This window comes from Sphaerodactylus townsendi, linkage group LG02, assembly GCF_021028975.2.
Source record: "Sphaerodactylus townsendi isolate TG3544 linkage group LG02, MPM_Stown_v2.3, whole genome shotgun sequence".
Lineage (NCBI taxonomy): Eukaryota > Metazoa > Chordata > Lepidosauria > Squamata > Sphaerodactylidae > Sphaerodactylus > Sphaerodactylus townsendi.
This window is the reverse complement of record NC_059426.1, coordinates 20,578,309-20,595,475: the sequence shown is the minus strand read 5'-3', so window position 1 is coordinate 20,595,475 and position 17,167 is coordinate 20,578,309. Positions and strand designations below refer to the sequence as shown.

The 17,167-nt window shown below is 44.7% G+C and overlaps 1 protein-coding gene across 1 annotated transcript in view; it reads right to left on the bottom strand.

Annotated features, from left to right (window-relative positions):
- Window positions 1-724: 724 nt before the first annotated feature.
- CFLAR (CASP8 and FADD like apoptosis regulator) overlaps window positions 725-17,167 on the bottom strand; it is a 19,515-nt gene continuing 3,072 nt past the window's right edge. The window contains exons 4-10 of the mRNA XM_048484462.1: window positions 15,894-16,029; window positions 14,280-14,368; window positions 13,298-13,343; window positions 12,673-12,722; window positions 11,936-12,011; window positions 4,152-4,632; window positions 725-2,249 (exon numbers count right to left, since the gene is read on the bottom strand). Coding sequence (XP_048340419.1) covers window positions 2,114-2,249; window positions 4,152-4,632; window positions 11,936-12,011; window positions 12,673-12,722; window positions 13,298-13,343; window positions 14,280-14,368; window positions 15,894-16,029 — 1,014 coding nt within the window. The 3' untranslated portion in view covers window positions 725-2,113. The remainder of the gene's footprint in view (window positions 2,250-4,151; window positions 4,633-11,935; window positions 12,012-12,672; window positions 12,723-13,297; window positions 13,344-14,279; window positions 14,369-15,893; window positions 16,030-17,167) is intronic.

Sequence of the window (17,167 nt, the reverse complement as noted above, 5' to 3'; positions counted from 1 at the left end):
GATATTGAAAAAATGAACTATTTTCATTCAGTAGATATTGAAGATATGGATTATATATCTCAAAAATGAACTTTTTGTTGTTGAAAAAATATTTTACTTGTTTTTCAAAAAACTGGATGTACAATCATTGGATTCAGTAACTGGACAATTATAATAATATATATAAATACATTTATTGAATATATTGATCCTCCGTCTTCAGTGTGTGATGCGTAGTCTTGTTCCTTTGTCATATACGTTACACACTGTTTGGCTTTTTTTGCATGACTTAAGGGAACCTCCACATTCAGAGGTGGTAAACACCTGGGTACCATTGCTGGGAAGCAGCATCAGAAGGTCTTGATCTCCATGCCCTATGGTTGGCTCTACAAAGTAAGTGGCTGGCCACTATGTGAGACAGAATGTTGAAGTAGATGGACTATGGGTCTGATCTAGCAGGGCTCTCGTGTTCTTTTTTGTTCTTAGCTAAGGCCTCTTGGCAGTGCTATGGCCGCTTGGCTTACTATCTGTCACACAGAACAGCTTCCATTTCAGCCTTCCAAACTTTTATCCACTGTTTCAAAAAAAGCGATTCTGTTAATTTTTGGTTGGGCCAGGGCCTAGCAGGGGGATGGGAACAGATTCAGAAATGTAGGGGTTCAAGCCACACACGAATTGTTTCCATGCAATTTTTCAGGGACTTAAAAGTTCCATGTTGCAGTTACTGTAGTGATTACTACAGAGACTGCTTCATTTCCAATTTATTTGCAAAAATAAAAATGGCGAGGTACTGCTTTAAAGTAATGAATAAAAACAGTGTTTCTGTATAGTAAACAATATTCAAACCAGTTACCCAGAAGAACTAGACTTCCTTGGGTCTAATCCAAGATATAGAGGAATTCTTCAATAACTTAAGGGGCATGTAAAGGTTTATGAAGACAATGGATGAAAGAAAAAGAGCACATAAGTACACCATGCACAAACAATTAAATGATCATTTTTATGTTAAAAAATACAGAATATCAGATGAAATTTTGTCCAAAGTCACCAACATAAATATAACTGTGGCAGAGATTCCTCAAACTCCACTCCTTGCAAGAACAAATTACAACCTTGTTTCTTTCCTTCACATTCAGCTTAGTTCCGTTTATGCATCCAATTTAGTGCTGGAGAATCGTAGCAGGATTCTTACTGCATCGAATCCTCCTAGTGGTCTGAAAGGTGCGCTAGATCCCTGTACCTGAGAGAATACTAACTCAAGTTATGTGGAAGTTCTTGGTGATGGGTTGATATATTGCTGTGCTGCTACACTTTGCTTTCAATAATTCAATAATCGGCAAGTGCAGAACAGTCTGGACAGAGGAGATACCCACAGGAGCAATTTTTCCATAACAAATACATCCCGGGAAATCTTAAACAGGTCTGATTATGACATACAAGAGCATTTCGGTTCTGAACTCAAGACAATGTCTTCTCAGTGACTGGCCAGGAAATATTTGTGTGTTTATTACAGTCTGTGCATACATTTCCACTTACAGGCTCCAGAGGTCTGAAGTTCAACAAGTTGGCAAGAACAAGTCATTGTGCCCTCGGTAGCATTTCGATTACATGATCTTTCCCTGTTCAAGTAAGGCCATGATCTTCAATTCCATGGTTTACTGTGGTCAAATAGTGCACTCCGCTTATAAAATGTCACGTCCCTGCTGGCTCTACCTCCCTGTGTTCGCACAAAATTTCTAACATAGTAAAGCTATACCCAATTTCCGTCTTGAACTTTTGGCCAAGCAGAAAGTTTTATATATATGCGAAGTTACAGTCTCAAGGTCCAATCTGTAATTTTCTCGTTGCCGAAATATTCCAATAAATATTCTAATACGAAATATTCGGCAACAAGAGAAAATTACAAATTGAACCTTGAGACTGTAACTGCACAGGTGACATCTATGCTAGCTTAGTAAGGTATCCATAGTATCTTGAAGCTGAGCATTGATTTGGTTTAAATAGTTTAAGACTACCAAAAAAACCCACATTTGAACAGCCCACGCATGCATGGCCCTGGAAGAAAAACCTACCATTTATTCTTGATAGATATAGCTCAAATGAACCAGGATATGTGTGTGTGTAGTTTTAATCTCTAGCCTTGTGAAAGGAAGACCTTTTTTCTCAGGGTATGCTTTAACAGGAGTGAGTATTGCTCCGTAGGGTGATCTGTGTTCCTTTTGTAAATTCTGTCATTCAACTCCACAAGAATATCTAGCAGAGACAACATCCTGCAAGAAACACAAGAGGAGAGAGAAAGAATGTTACGAGCAAAAACTACCAGACCATGGCCACACCTGGAAAATCCACAACACCCATTTGATTCCGGACAAAACAAAAAAGTCTTCACCTGCTGGTGGAAGACAGCAACAGAAGGAGACAGATGAGTCTCTCTGGGGAAAAAGTTCCAGAGTTTTGATGCCACAACCAAGAAGGCCCTCTCTCAGGTTGCCTCACCCCTAATCTCGGAAGGCGGAGCCACCCAAAGCAATGCCTCCAAAGATAACTGAGTAGGCTGTAAGGGAGTAAGTGGTCCTTCCCCAACCATGTAGCTATGGCTCATTCCGCACATGCAGAATAATGCACTTTCAAACTGCTTTCAAAGCTCTTTGAAGCTGTGCGGAATGGCAAAATCCACTTGCAAACAGTTGTGAAAGTGGTTTGAAAAAGCATTATTTTGCGTGTGCGGAAGGGGTTTATGAGTCATTTATAGAAGAAGAAGAAGAAGAAGAAGAAGAGGAGGAGGAGGAGGAGGAGGAGAAGGAGGAGGAAGAAGAAGAGGAAGAGGAGGAGGAGGAGTTTGGATTTATATCCCCCCTTTCTCTCCTGCAGGAGACTCAAAGGGGCTTACAATCTCCTTGCCCTTCCCCGCTCACAACAAACACCCTGTGAGGTAGGTGGGGCTGAGAGAGCTCAGAAGAGCTGTGACTAGCCCATGGTCACCCAGCTGGCGTGTGTGGGAGTGTACAGGCTAATCTGAATTCCCCAGATAAGCTTCCACAGCTCAGGCGGCAGAGCTGGGAATCAAACCCGGTTCTTCCAGATTAGATACATGAACTCTTAAACTCCTACGCCACTGCTGCTCCTTATAGGGCTTTTTACTTCACATTTCTATTTTTTACAAATCTGTACCAAGAAAACCTAAACTGTAAAATAATCTGCAGAATTTATTCTGATTTTGTCAGTCACAGGGAGGAATAAGAGGTATTGCATCATACTACAATCTTAACTATCTACCCCACGGACCTCTGAGATTTTAGCAAAGGCTGCCTACTAAATATAAAATGTATCTTTGGAGGCACAAGAACCTTGATTTTTTGTTTTTGAAAAGCAACTGTTCATACCATATTCTGTACCATTTCTTCCTTTCTGCGTGTGTTTGTATAAAGGGCCAACTCGTAGACAACTTATGGCAAGAGCTGAACAGAGATGGGTTGACATTGCCTGTCTCTGTGCAGCAACCTGGGACTTTCTTAGCGGTCTTCCATCTAAGACCTAATCACAGCTAACTAGAGGCATGTCGGGGGGAAATGGTGCCGAGCGACAACCCCTTCTCCGGGGGCCCCCTGCTCCCCCACGCTCAGGGGTGTGGCCCCGGAGGCACTCGCCGCTGATCCCTGCCCCCGTTAAGGCCAAGCCCCACCCTCGGCCTCTGTGCAGGCCAGCAGGGCCGGGGGAGGGGGCAAAAGCTGGACTGCACGGAGGCTGGAGGCAGGGCTCGGTGGTGGCGGGTGATCCAAGCAAGCGCTGCAGCTGCTAGCTCCTGAGCCATCCTGCAGGGAGGCAGGGGGCTTGGTGATGTGCGGCTGGGGCTCACGTCTTTTGGTTATGATGTTCAGGCTGACATTTACCCTCCCCAGGTCCTGCTGGCCTGCACAGAGGCCGGGGGGGGCGGGGCTCTGCCTTCATGGAGGCCAGGGGCGGGGGTCAGCGGCGAGCACCTCCTGGGCCACAGGACCAAAAGCGTGCGCCCAGGAACATGAGTTACCCCACGTCCCTATAAGTTGTACGCCTCTGTAGTTAACTCTATTTAGCTTCTGTAATCTGATGAGGCCAAGCTTGTCTGGGCCATCCCGGTCAGGGTACAAAAAGATTATTGGAAACTACTTTTCTCTCTCAAAAAAGCCACCTACCTTTTGTGTGGATCTGTCAAGAGCTCCGCCAGTGTGGATAGATAAAAGGAGGATGAGGCGGGTGACCGCTCCAATACTGGTGCCTCCACCGTGCTCTGGCTCCAGAGGATGTCTGCCACCTGGGGGATGGCAGACGCAAGATCTCCGTCGGCCTCCACAAAGCTGCTCTGCTCTTGCCGATGTCCCAGTTCAATGTAGTTCTGAATAAAGAAAAGCTTCGGTTTCCCCAAGAGGGCTGGGCATTTATCGCCGGTGAAAAACCTCTTCACCTTCTCCAGAGCAAAGCCGGGCAAGACGCGGTCGGTGCAGAAGACATCCTGGTGATTTCCTCGGCTGACCAGGACGCAGGCAAAGCAGTCATAGTCCTTGTGTTGCTTCAGTCTGGCCACTTCGTGCAATTTTTGTGGCAGGGAATTGACGTTTAGGAACTGGTAACAGTGAACATCAAAGTACAGAGAGGTAAAGGCATCAACCAGGACATCTGGAGAAGGGACAAAGAAAGTGTCTTGAATACAGATCCTGAGCTCTTCTGTGAAGCTGAGTCACTGTTTATGCAAGACGTTAGTCCTGAGAAGCGTATCTGAGCTCAAAAAGGGAGACGGAGAGAACAAGGTTCTAACCCCTCAAGCTACAAAGATACCCTGGAATGTATGTGAACCTACCTAGTGAAATTTCAGAAGCCCTAGAGCAGTGATGGCGAACCTTTTCGAGACCGAGTGCCCAAACTGCAACCCAAAGCCCACTTATTTATCGCAAAGTGCCAACATGGCAATTTAACCTGAATACTGAGGTTTTAGTTTAGGAAAAATGGTTGGCTGCAAGGTGCGTGTTACTCAGGAGTAAGCTTGGTGAAGCAACCGTGTAACGCTTCGAATGGGTGAATCATGACCCTAGGAGGGTTTACTTAGAAGCAAGTCCCATTGCCAGCAACCGAGCTTACTCCCAGGTAAAGGATCGTGCCCAGGCCAGCCTAGATGTGTGTGTGGGGGGGTAGATTTTCCGCCCCCCACCACATGATGGACTCTGGGCGCACGTGCCCACAGAGAGGGCTCTGAGTGCCACCTCTGGCACCCGTGCCATAGGTTCGCCACCACTGCCCTAGAGGAGGTTAAGCAAGATTCCCACTAGTTGGACAGACAGTGCTTAAACGCTTTACATAGCTCTCTGCAATTTGTGAAGATTAATACATGGCAAGGAAAAAGAAGGTAGGATTTTATATCACACTGTTCTTGAGTCTCAAAGTGGCTTACAATTAAAACCCCTTCCTCACAATGACCCTTTGGCCCTTGTCTTTCTTGATTGGATCCACTGCTCTGACTGGTAATTGGCAGTTCAAAAAAATTCCCTGCCATGCTCATGTTGCCAAGGATGCCACTGGGGAAAAAATAGTAGCTGTCTGAGGCCCACACACTGGTGAGAGCTGTCTTGCCAAAGGAAATCTTTTTCCAAAGTGGCTAACAGCTCTCCCCGCTCCCAAGCTACCCGAGTCAGGGTAGAGCAGGTGATGGTGATGGCATGCAGAGTTCAATCACAGCAGGCCGGGTGAAATCTCAGACCAATGCAGCCTTGATCCTCAATGCAGTGATGGTGCAATTATGTGAATTGGCTTATTTTGCATAATTACATAAGCCATAAGAGGTAGGCTGTCAGAGGGCAGATTTTTCTTTCTAAGCATGGAATGCACACAGCCTCGTTCTTTGTGTTCGGGACTTCACTGCAGGGGTGGGAGGACCCATGTGGCAGCATCTGCTACTGCAATGTTACTGAGACGATACAGGAGTAGACCCCATCCCTCCCTTGGGAGGGGATAAAGGGAACACTGGAAGTCCCAGAATAATTTTATTTAGCAAAGTTCAAAAAAGGATTTCTTCTTAAAAAGCCAGCTGGAGGATTAGCCAAAAGCGAGGCATGAATTCAAAGAATTCCTACTCTTCTCTGACTGTTTGCTTTTAAAGCCAGTTATTCAGGAAAGCAGGCAGAGGAGGACAGGAGAAGAACACACAGTGAGAGGAGGCAGAGATACAAATGATCCCTCTTCTCGTCTGGGTTTGGGATATATCTAGACTTGGAGCTCAGAAATACTGTGCTATTGCAGAGGCAGGAGGGAAGGAGGAGGGGCCACTATTCCTAGTCGAGCCACTAAGGGGCAGTATCACACAATTATACATCACAGATTTTTAAAAAACTCAGCCCACTCTCCTAAATGGATTCTGCACAGCATAAATAATGTCCTTAGAACGTTATAAAAAGATCAGGTGTTGAAGTATTGCCATGGCATTAAATTGGCTGACCACTTGGGATTCATGAAAATACTTCACCTGACCCATCAGCACTTTTGGTAGCCCTCACTCGCGGGGGGGGGGGGGGGGCCAGTTGACTATGTAAAAGGTTGCCCAATGTGTCACAATGGCCAAACAATTACAGGGAAGCCCCAGGGGCTAATAAACCCATTGGAAACCACAAAAGGGCCTCAGTCAGTGGATTTTATACCTGATTTATGTGCAACTAGGAGCAAGACGGTGATTTGGGTGATCATGAACATATTTTCTAAACAAGCACATTTTGTGGCCTGCAAGAAACTCCCTACAGTACAAGAACTATTGATCCAGCATTTGTACAGGTTCAATTCCATCCCAGACAAAATAATTTCAGACAGAGGTTCTCAGTTCGTGGCTAAGTTCTAGAGGGAGTTCCTGAAGCTACTGGGGTGGAACAAAGCCTGAGTTCAGGGTATCACCATGAAACTAGTGGGAAGTCGGAACAAGTTTATCATGTCTTTGAGCAGAACCTGAGGAGCTACATCAACTACCCCCAAGATCATTGGCTGTCCCTCCTGCCATTGGCTGAATTTACCTATAATAACACGGTCCATCAAAGTACTCAACTATTCAAGGTGATCACTGGCCAGGAGGATAAACCCATCCCTGGTCTCGGATGTCAGATTGTCAACAACCAAGTTGGAAGTTGGGGGCCAAATTTGTGGGGTCCTTTCCAGTTAAACATGAGATCAATGATGTAACCGTATAACTTGAATTACCTAAAACTTACAGGGCTGACCATCCCACCTTTCATTCCAGCTTGCTGAAACAGGCACCTCTCCAGGATGTCTGGCATCCCCATGCCATGGTCCCTACACCCGTATTGGTTGACGAGAACTTTCAATACAAAGTGGCACAGATTTTGGACTCTTGGCTTATTCACTCTGGTTCACTTGCACAAATACACTGTCAAAACAATGTGTCAGGATGTGCCCTCTCCTGCCATCAAAGAGCAGGGCCTAGGTGCAAGGACTCACACCTGGCTATGGGGAGGGGGAAGCTGTCTTCACCTTCTGGTATGTTAATGAACCTTTCTCTTTTCTTTCGCTTTCCTTTGATGCTGGTAACTGCAGCTAACTAGGAGCAATCCTGGTGCCTTCCCAGCAGGAGGGGGTGGCAGGTGGCGGAGAGCTATTGCTGCGCTGGCCTTGAGATGCTCAACTACCAAACTTCCTTCTTTCCATTGTGTTAATCTTACATTCCATGAGAAACCAGGAGGGGGAATTTATGGTGGGAACTCTGAGGGGATAAAGGCAACTATGTTTTCATAGTCTGATAGAACTGGCTTTCTGAAAGGCAGATACTAGCTGTTATCAATAATGACTTCTGATCCAGCATCCAGAGTCCACTTATTGACTTCAGTCTCAAGACCTGACATTAGGGCACTGTATATTACCAGCATTCCCCTCCTGCACAGGCAGGGTATCTTGACCCAGTACAAAAGGCAGATGATCCCTACGGAAGACAAGATTCTATCCAGCATTAGAAGGCATAAAGCTCATTGCTGAGTCTGCTGCCGTGTCTTGTCACCTTACAGAGTTCAAGCTAAAAATCTTTGTGCCAAGACATGCAAATCCTGAACGAAATGGGCTACTTTCTTCAAGTCTAATCACTAATAAGAATGCGGGGGGGGGGGGGATTCCCTACCTCTCTTCTCCTCTGGCTCACATTAGCCCAGGCTGAACTCATTCTGCATGGGTTATTTTTAGTCACTTGTGCATTCCACGTTTCAAGCCCTCAAGAAATTTTCTGATTTTGCTTATGTAAGAAGCTCATGCGGAACTCCCCCCACCCATACATTTTGCATGCATGAACTCTCAGAATATTCAGAGGAAGTGAAAGAAAATGTGTTATTTCCCTTCCCCTTAAAAGAAAACCCTGAATGATGGCTAAGTTCCAACTGAGTCGGATTTTTAAAAATCCCACAGCAAGCACACGCTAAGCTGAGAAGCGTTGAAACTCATGAGAAGAGGTGGCAGAGGAAGCCAGATTGGAGGTGGGGGAGAACCCTAGATTTTGCCTAGAGAAGCCAGAAAAGATTTCATTTTGGGGACTAACTGACCTGGGAAAACTAGATTCACAACAGAAGAAGAGAAGAAGAGTTTGGATTTATATCCCCCCCTTTCTCTCCTGCAGGAGACTCAAAGGGGCTTACAATCTCCTGGCCCTTCCCCCCTCACAACAAACACCCTGTGAGGTAGGTGGGGCTGAGAGAGCTCCGAAAAGCTGTGACTAGCCCAAGGTCACCCAGCTGGCATGTGTTGGAGTGCACAGGCTAATCTGAATTCCCCAGATAAGCCTCCACAGCTCAGCGGCAGAGCAGGGAATCAAACCTGGTTCCTCCAGATCAGAATGCATCTGTTCTTAACCTCCTACGCCACTGCCAGCATAGATCAGGCTTCCGAATTCACCCAGGTTTAAAATAGTACTGTTTCAACAGTCCCAGTTACAAGTGAGACAAGATGGTTTAAAGCAGGGGTGTCCAACTCTGGCGCCCCAGATGTTCATGGACTACAATTCTCATCATGGGAATTGTAGTCCATGAACATCTGGGATGCCAGAGTTGGACACCTCTTGTTTAAAGGGTAAAGAAGTAAAAGTGACTGATCTCCATTGAGGAAGCTCAAGGATAGTCACCAGCTTCCCCCAACACCCCCCAGCCCACTGAAGGCTGGTTTCTCAAACGTTCTACAATTGAGCAGATTCTTCCCTCTCTTGTCCTGCTTGGGAAGATTGCTTGCACTGCACAAAATCGCCAGTCCCTGACACAGCAGAAGACAGAATTAGGAAACAGAAAGGAGCAGCAGAGCCCCACTCAGCTGTTATGGGGACTGCACAGCCCAGCCCTATCAATGACTTCAGAAAGCATTCATGTTACGTCTGCACTAGACTTGCTACGGCAGTGGTTCTCAACCTGTGGGCCGCGACCCCTTTGGGGGTCGAACGACCCTTTCACAGGGGTTGCCTAAGACTCTCTGCATCCGTGTTCTCCATCTGCAAAATGGATAAATGTTAGGGTTGGGGATCACCACAACATGAGGAACTGTATTAAAGGGTCGCGGCTTTAGGAAGGTTGAGAACCACTGTGCTACAGCATCTCCCAGAATCTGGAAGCTGTGGGTTGATCCGACAGGTTTCACCTTGGAATCAGGGAAAGAACACAAAGTGAAGTGCTAAGTTCTCCAAGAGATATGTAGGGCACTGGGTAGGTATTATAAACATAGAAAAGAATGAACTTTTGACTACTTCTAGGCAGCCTTTTTCACATAAACATATGTTTGCTTTGCTGTGGATAAGATGCGATGCTCTCCACACATCCATGTCTATTGCTACCGTGACGAACATGTAGAGTGTGACTTATAGAGCCAACAGAAAAAAGCTCTTTCCCTATGAGAACACTGACTTGGAAATCCTCCAGTGGGAGGATGGGATATAAAGCCCCCAAAAAGCGAATCTTAAGGGATTTTGGGGAGGAGGAAGGGGGAACTAATATTGATAACATCATTCAAGATGTGTAAGAAACTCCCAAGCTCCTTCTTCTGAAAAGGTATCTGGGCTTGTGTTTTTAGATGGTCTCTAATGAAATGTTCCCATTTAGGAGCGCTGGATTGGGGTCTTCAATCTTTTTGAGCCTCTGGGCACCTTTGGAATTCTGACACAGGGTGGTGGGCACAACCTTAAAATGGTCACAACCACAAAGTGAAATGCACCACAAAATCTCAGTGTGATGCCCACTCTCTTATTTCTTTGCAAAGAAATAGAATACGTGATGAATAATGTTGATTTATTCCTTTCTTTCTCTATATTTCTCCGCCACCAGGAATTTAATTCCAAACCTCTTTAGAATTTCTCCTGGAGTAATGTGTACGAGCTTTAAAGCGGTTTCGAAGGGCTACGTGGCCCTGAGGAAATTACTAGAGTGGGATTCCAGGTTGCATTTGACAAATTAAAATGTATATATGTTTTTTTAACTAAAAGGTATCAAGAAATAATTTACAACAAATAAAACAATCTGAGGAAACCAATCAGTAAAAGCCATATTAAAAATTTTCCAAGCAAAGTTGTTGCCTAAAATCCTCTACGGCATCCCAATTTGGATAAGCGATTTCCAACGTGATGTTGAACAAATCCAAGCATATTTTCTGAGAAGGATTTTGGGAGTCCCGAATAGTGTCACCTATCCAACTTTATGTCTCGAAGTTGGCCTCTCATACGTGGAAACAGAAGCTTGGATCGCCACCATAAAGTATTGGCTCAAAATACATTTTAGATCACTTGCAGGTGATATAAACTCAAACCTTTTTAAAGACAACTTTCAATTCTACTGGTTCAAAGTCATTGGGAACAAAATCAAGGAACCATAGGATTTGATTTGGACAATGTTGGGACTGATAGTGAACTGCGCCATTTTCAATCAGATCCGCTTGAAAGACTGAGGGATCTGGAACATGTCATTTCTATCAATACCAAAGGCGGCTGTATGCTCTCCCCGCTCTCCCGGAATACAACCAAGTTACAGAGCAAGAGCTAAATATCTCACATCCTCTGTGCATCCAGTAACCAACTTGCCGTGCATTTCATGCTATGCGCCTCAATATTTTCCCATCTGGCGGAAACCTCAGGGAGATACCTCCAGATCCCTAAACATCAGAGACTATGCCGTTGCGGATGTGGATCTATAGAAACCATAACTCATATTCTTCTGGAATGCTGTCTTCACAGTAACCTGCGCATGATTTACCCCAATTCACCCTCTGCTGCTTCCAAGACTTGAGCACTCCAAGTTCCAGGCCACTCGCTTTCTGCTAAGTGACTGTAATCCATCGATCACCTTGGCAGTGGCTAAATTCTTGGAAAGCATTTTAAACACCCGTATTTAAATGTTTTAAAAGTTTTCTCTTTTAAATGGAAATAATTTATATGCCATTAAAGGTTGAAATGAAATGAAATGAAAACAATCTGAGGCAACAACTTCGGCTGGGATGGCTTTCACTTTACATCAATCCATTCCCTCTTTCACATCTCTGAGATCATATTAGGATTTGACTCCTTTTCTAGTCTCTCCAGGTTTCTACCTATTTCTTAGGCAATTCTACGCTTCATAAAACACTATAATTTAGCACAGACAGCCTCACTCTTTCACAGTATAGCACAGACCAGAGGTGGGGGGGGGGCCGAAGGGCTCTGGGCAGTGAACAACATAAATCGCATGTACAATAACCCTTAAATACATTAAAACAGTTTAAAACGCAGCGATCAGTAAAACATGTTGGGGACTCCTGTATTAGATGAATGCCAGATGCCTGATTATCCCCTGGGACTATTAGTCAATTCTGTTTTGCAAAAGTGATTCTCAATTCTACCCTGGGTCCAAGGAAGGAAACCAGACTAATCTGGTGTATGAAAATATGGCATACATACATCACATCACGCAGCAAGAATGATGCCATTTTCCTTGAGACTTACTTGTATCATTGCCAATGCAGTCTATGATCAGGCATACTCCCAAAGGCCGGCTTTGCATTCTGTAGCAGTCAGGCGCCTGCAGGGATTCGAAAAGAAGAATTTTTAATCCAATGTCTAGGTTGCTGAGAAACACACATTATAGAGATGTGAGATATCCTTCCAAAAAAGTGATCCAGAATTTAATATCAGTAAAGGAAACAAAAACGGAATTGTCTTATGGAGAAACAGTGACGTAGATATAGATTTTTATGGGGTGGGATCCAAGGGCAGGGCTCAGGGGGGGTCACACCCCCATCCACCCCTGGGGGAGTGGCCATGCCACCCCAAGCCCTGCCCCGGCCTCAGTGCTTATAAAAGCAGCTCTCCATGGCCGGGGATGGCAGTCTTCGTTGTCCCCCCCGCAACCAGCCAGCAGCCCCTTCTATCCTCTCCTCTGGGGAGGCCAGAACAGACTACCGTCCCGGCCTCAGAGAGCTGCTTTTATAAGCACTGAGTGGGGTGGGGGGCTTGGGGAGGAATGGCACACCCCAAGGGGCGGGTGGGGGCATGGCCCCGCCCCTGAGCCCCATCTCCCCCCGGCCTCAGTGCTTATAAAAGCAGATCTCCGAGGCTGGGCTCTGCCCTCCCACCCCCCCAAAGAACTTTGACCCTGAGGGGCCCTGGAAGAATTTATGCCCTAAAAGAAAAAGGTCAGTGTAGAAGCCAGGTGTATTCTTTCTGATTACAGCACACCATACCTGAGACATGGTTGTTCCAGTTTCTGATACTGATACAGAGACCTGTCCCTCTGCAATTACAAAATACAGTATTGTTAGCTGTAGTACGACAGTACTGCTACAAATTACTAACTTCAGGTACTAGCAGATCAGCAGCATTTCAACTATCTAAAGCTTCTAACTATCTGATGAAAACAAGGTGCAGTCAGATGGAGATGAGTATGTGTATGAAAATGCACCATGAGGATGACACAGTAATTAGCTGTGACAGAGTAGTGTCACACTAGGATCCAGGAGACCCAAATTCATATCCTTACTCGGCCACAGAAGCTTGCTGGGGGACCTTGAGCCCGCCACATGTGCTTGGCCTCCGCCATCTCACTGGATTGTTGTTGAGGATAAAATGGAAGAAAGAACCTCATTGGGTAGAAGGGCATGATACAAATGAATTAAAATAAAATCACTGAGGAAGCTGGGCATCTAGGCATGCACCTGCATACAAAGGGGACCAATTCTCCAGAATAAGACAATGGCATGGCAGGAGGGGGCTACAGTGTTCATGTTTATTGTGGGAGATTCCTCTTTTGCTAGGCATTTCAGCTGTCACATTACTAAAGCCTCAGCTCCGAGGATTGGCAGGCCTTACTCTGAATGGCTCCCGATCCATTTAGCAGTTTCACTCTGCTCCCCATCTGCAAAATTCAAACAAGAAAAAAAGAGAGAATCATATCCCAATTCATCTATTGCAAAAAGTGTAGCAACATGGACATTTCAAATCCTGCCATGCTGCTCCTCTTGCAAAGGTATTCCCTCTATTTTACATATATGGACACACTAGAAATTAGTTCACAATATCATTAAGTGGATCCACAATGAAAAGAATATTGTCTGGTATATTGGAGACGCAGCAGCCTGACCGACTTCTCCCGTCTGGGCTACATGTGGGACTCGGGCTAGAAACTGGCTCCCCATGGGATAGTGCAGGCTACCAAAAAAAAGTATCTCTGTTTGGGATCTAACAATTGACTCTTTCCCCCAACCCAAAAGGTAAATACCCTGTTTCTCCAAAAATAAGACATTCTCTGAGAATAAGACGTGGTAGAGGTTTTGCTGAAGTGCTAAATATAAAACATCCCCCGAAAGTAAGACGTAGCAAAGTTTTTGTTTGGAAGCATGCCCGTCAAACAGAACACCAGAGCATGTAGCTGTGGAACGGAAAAATAAGACATCCCCTGAAAATAAGACATAGCGCATCTTTGGGAGCAAAAATTAACATAAGACACTGTCTTATTTTTGGAGAAACACGGTACTTGCCAATGCAGTACCATACTGCCCTTCAGAGAGACTGCTGGCAAGTTACAACAAATATGTAACTCTGTAGTAGGAACTTCCTTATCATTGGATAGCAGCTTCAAATTATATATTGCGCCCACAATTTAAGCTCAAATCTTAAGCAGGGCACCAACGGGCTGCGTGAAGTCAAACCCTGTGAAAGGGTCCTTAAAGCAACTGAATGTAATTTAATTTACAAAACTGTGTTGTGTGTTCCATTGGCTTTCTTTGCTTTGGAAGATCCTTTCTCAGCATTGCACCATTTTTCGATTGCAGCGGCTTCTTTTTTTACTTACCCCTGGAGGGTCGATAAGAGTGAGTTTTGGAAGCTTTGCCTGAAGTGCATTTATGTACACAGGTGAAGAGCCGATGGTGTGAGCTGAAGCTGAAAAGAGAACAGATGTTCTCAGAAATTGCCACCAACACCCTCTAGTACACATGCCCCATGGGCCCTGTCTGGCATTGAAACTGTGCCTAGGCCATCCTATATGAAAATGACTTAGGAATCTTACTGCCTCTCTCAAGATTGGAAATACAGTGGTGACTCAGTTTTTGTTGGGAATCTGTTTGGCAGGAGCCAGCAAAAACTGAAACCGGTGACAACCGAGGCACCATAGGGCCACCTATCTTGCAGTCCTGGGTCGCCCTCTAATGATGCGGTTTTGACGGACAACAGGCGATGGAAATCAATGAAAACGGAGGCGATCAACGAAATCCAAGTCAACTTTTTCGCCCAGGCAATTGATGAAAACCAAAACGAACTAAAAGCCAGGGCGACAAAAAACGAGGTACCACTGTGCCACACTAGCCACGTTTACTAGAACTATGTGCTGGCTCATACAAGTTACTTTCACTGCTGGAATTAACTAAAAAAAAAAAAAAGCCAAGATCACACAATCCTAACAAGTGTCTTGTCTTACTGCTGTTTGAGTCTCAATCTCCTTTTTGAAATGAGTGTGTGTAAAATGCTGTCAAGCTGCAGCTCACGCATGCCAACCCAATACGTTTCCAAGGCAAGAGGCATTCAGAGGTGGTTTGCCAGTGCCTTTCTCAGCACGACGACCCTGGTATTCCTCAGTGGTCTTCCGTTCAGATACTAAACAAGGCTGCCCCTGCTTAGCTTCAGATGAGTATTTATTTATTTATTGAGATTTCTAACCCAACCTGCCCTGGCGTCAGCATTTTTTTCTCTCTCTCCTAAATTAGATTGTAAGGTAACACAAAACCACTATGTACATTCCTGAAAATTCCGTTTCTCTTCTGTCCTTTTCTGCACATTAATAATATTTTATACCAGACATGTTTTAAAGTATTACACACTTTGTTTTTGCACATACTGCTATGTCTTCACTTTATTAGGACTAGCTGGACAACTGTAATATATGTGACAAATACACAAGCTTTACTTTGTTCTTTCCCTAGCCAGAGCATTTTTTAGGGGAATTTGAACGTGCAGTAAACTAGGATGTTTGCTGCCGGAAAATGTATGTTTCAGGATAAGAAACTGGAGTGCTAGTCCGCATTGCAACAATGCAAGCAGTAGTGCTAATGTTTGGGTAGGGGGAGAGAGAAAGAGTTGCAAACTGAAAATATTCGTAGAAATTCATATACCAGACTTAACTGCTCTGATAGCTAAAATGCTGGAAATGGTTCTGCAGCAAACAGATATCTCATAAAACCAGACACATATCAGTAGAAGCCTGATCCAGTGCTTTTCAGAAGTAATCCAGTGTTTACTCAGAAGTAAGTCTCACTGAATTCAACAGGACTTGCTCCCAAGTAAGAGAACGCAGGATTTCACCCTCCACCTCCAGAAGAGCTTCCCATGTATGCAGCCGTAGAAGTGACTCCTGTAGCAACCAAGACAGACCAGTTGCTGGAAAGAACAAATGGCCTACAACTTGCCTTACCTTCCAGTTTGTGCTTCTGGATCTTCTTTACCAAGTCTTTCCTGTGAATGTTCAACAAACAGTTTTCTAGGAAATCCAAGTGGTCAGGTGACACCAGGCCTAACTTCTCTAGATCGTTTATAACTTCCAGGAAACTCTAGAAAGTCAGAACAAAGTCCATCAGCAGCAGACCAAACGATGCACACCCTTGAGAAATGAGCAGTGGCCAACACAGACGAGACAAGACATAGCACTGTTTATTTCAAATTGTCCATGTTTATACTTTTTTTTTTCATTTCTCCCAGGACCAACACAGGATCAGGTGTTTCCCACACAGGAAATGAGTTCAGAAGTTCCTACAGCCACAGGGATCCTGACCACCCAAACATGGACCTAACAGCCACAAACTCCACTGAGGATATGAGTCTGCAGGACTCTAGCATGAAAGCTGCATTATCAAACTTGCATAAAATCCACACGGTATTTCTTTAATATTCTGTTTTACTGATGGACAATGGAGTCTATGAGGCCCATGTTAATTCTTCGATGGTCTCCCATTCAAATACTATGAGGGCTGACCCTGGTTAACTTCTGAGAACTAAGCTTGAACTAGACTGGACTTTTAAAAAGACTACAAAAAAGGAATAACTTGCATTTCTTATCTATGATGAGTCAAGTCAGGAAACACCAAATAATACTGATAATTAAAGGGATTTCCCTGTCCTTTGGGACAACTACCAGTAATTTCCAAAATGACCTTACTTTCCTGAGACTCGAGAACACGCAGATCAATACTTTCAGAACTCAAATAAAGACACAACTGTGGTTCACAACTCAGTTTACAAGACAGAAGAAGGGAATTTCTGTTGTCAAATGGATTACTTTCCCTTCCCTTCCTCCCACTCTGGAGGCTTCAGTGGGTCACAGCAGGAACCAAAAGTTTCCTGATCTGCAGGAGCCTGTCCCAATGGCATAGCACCAACTGCTCAATGTCAAACTGGCTTTTGAAATATTATTATAACACATAAAGTTGCTTAGCTTTGATGAGCTTCCAAGAAATAACTCGCCCCATTTTCTGACTTCTAACGCATCTACCCAGAACGCCTACCTATCTAAGACTGCAGGCTGCGAACATAGTGTATAGCAGGCAAGTTTGCAAAGGTGCTCTCTACTACATTTAACATGGCAAAGGAGGAAACGTTATACTTTACAGGGTCAGGGCTGTTTGTTGTACTTGTTTATCTAGTGTAGGTTTATCCTGCCCTTTCCCCAATGAGCTCAGGGTGGCATACATT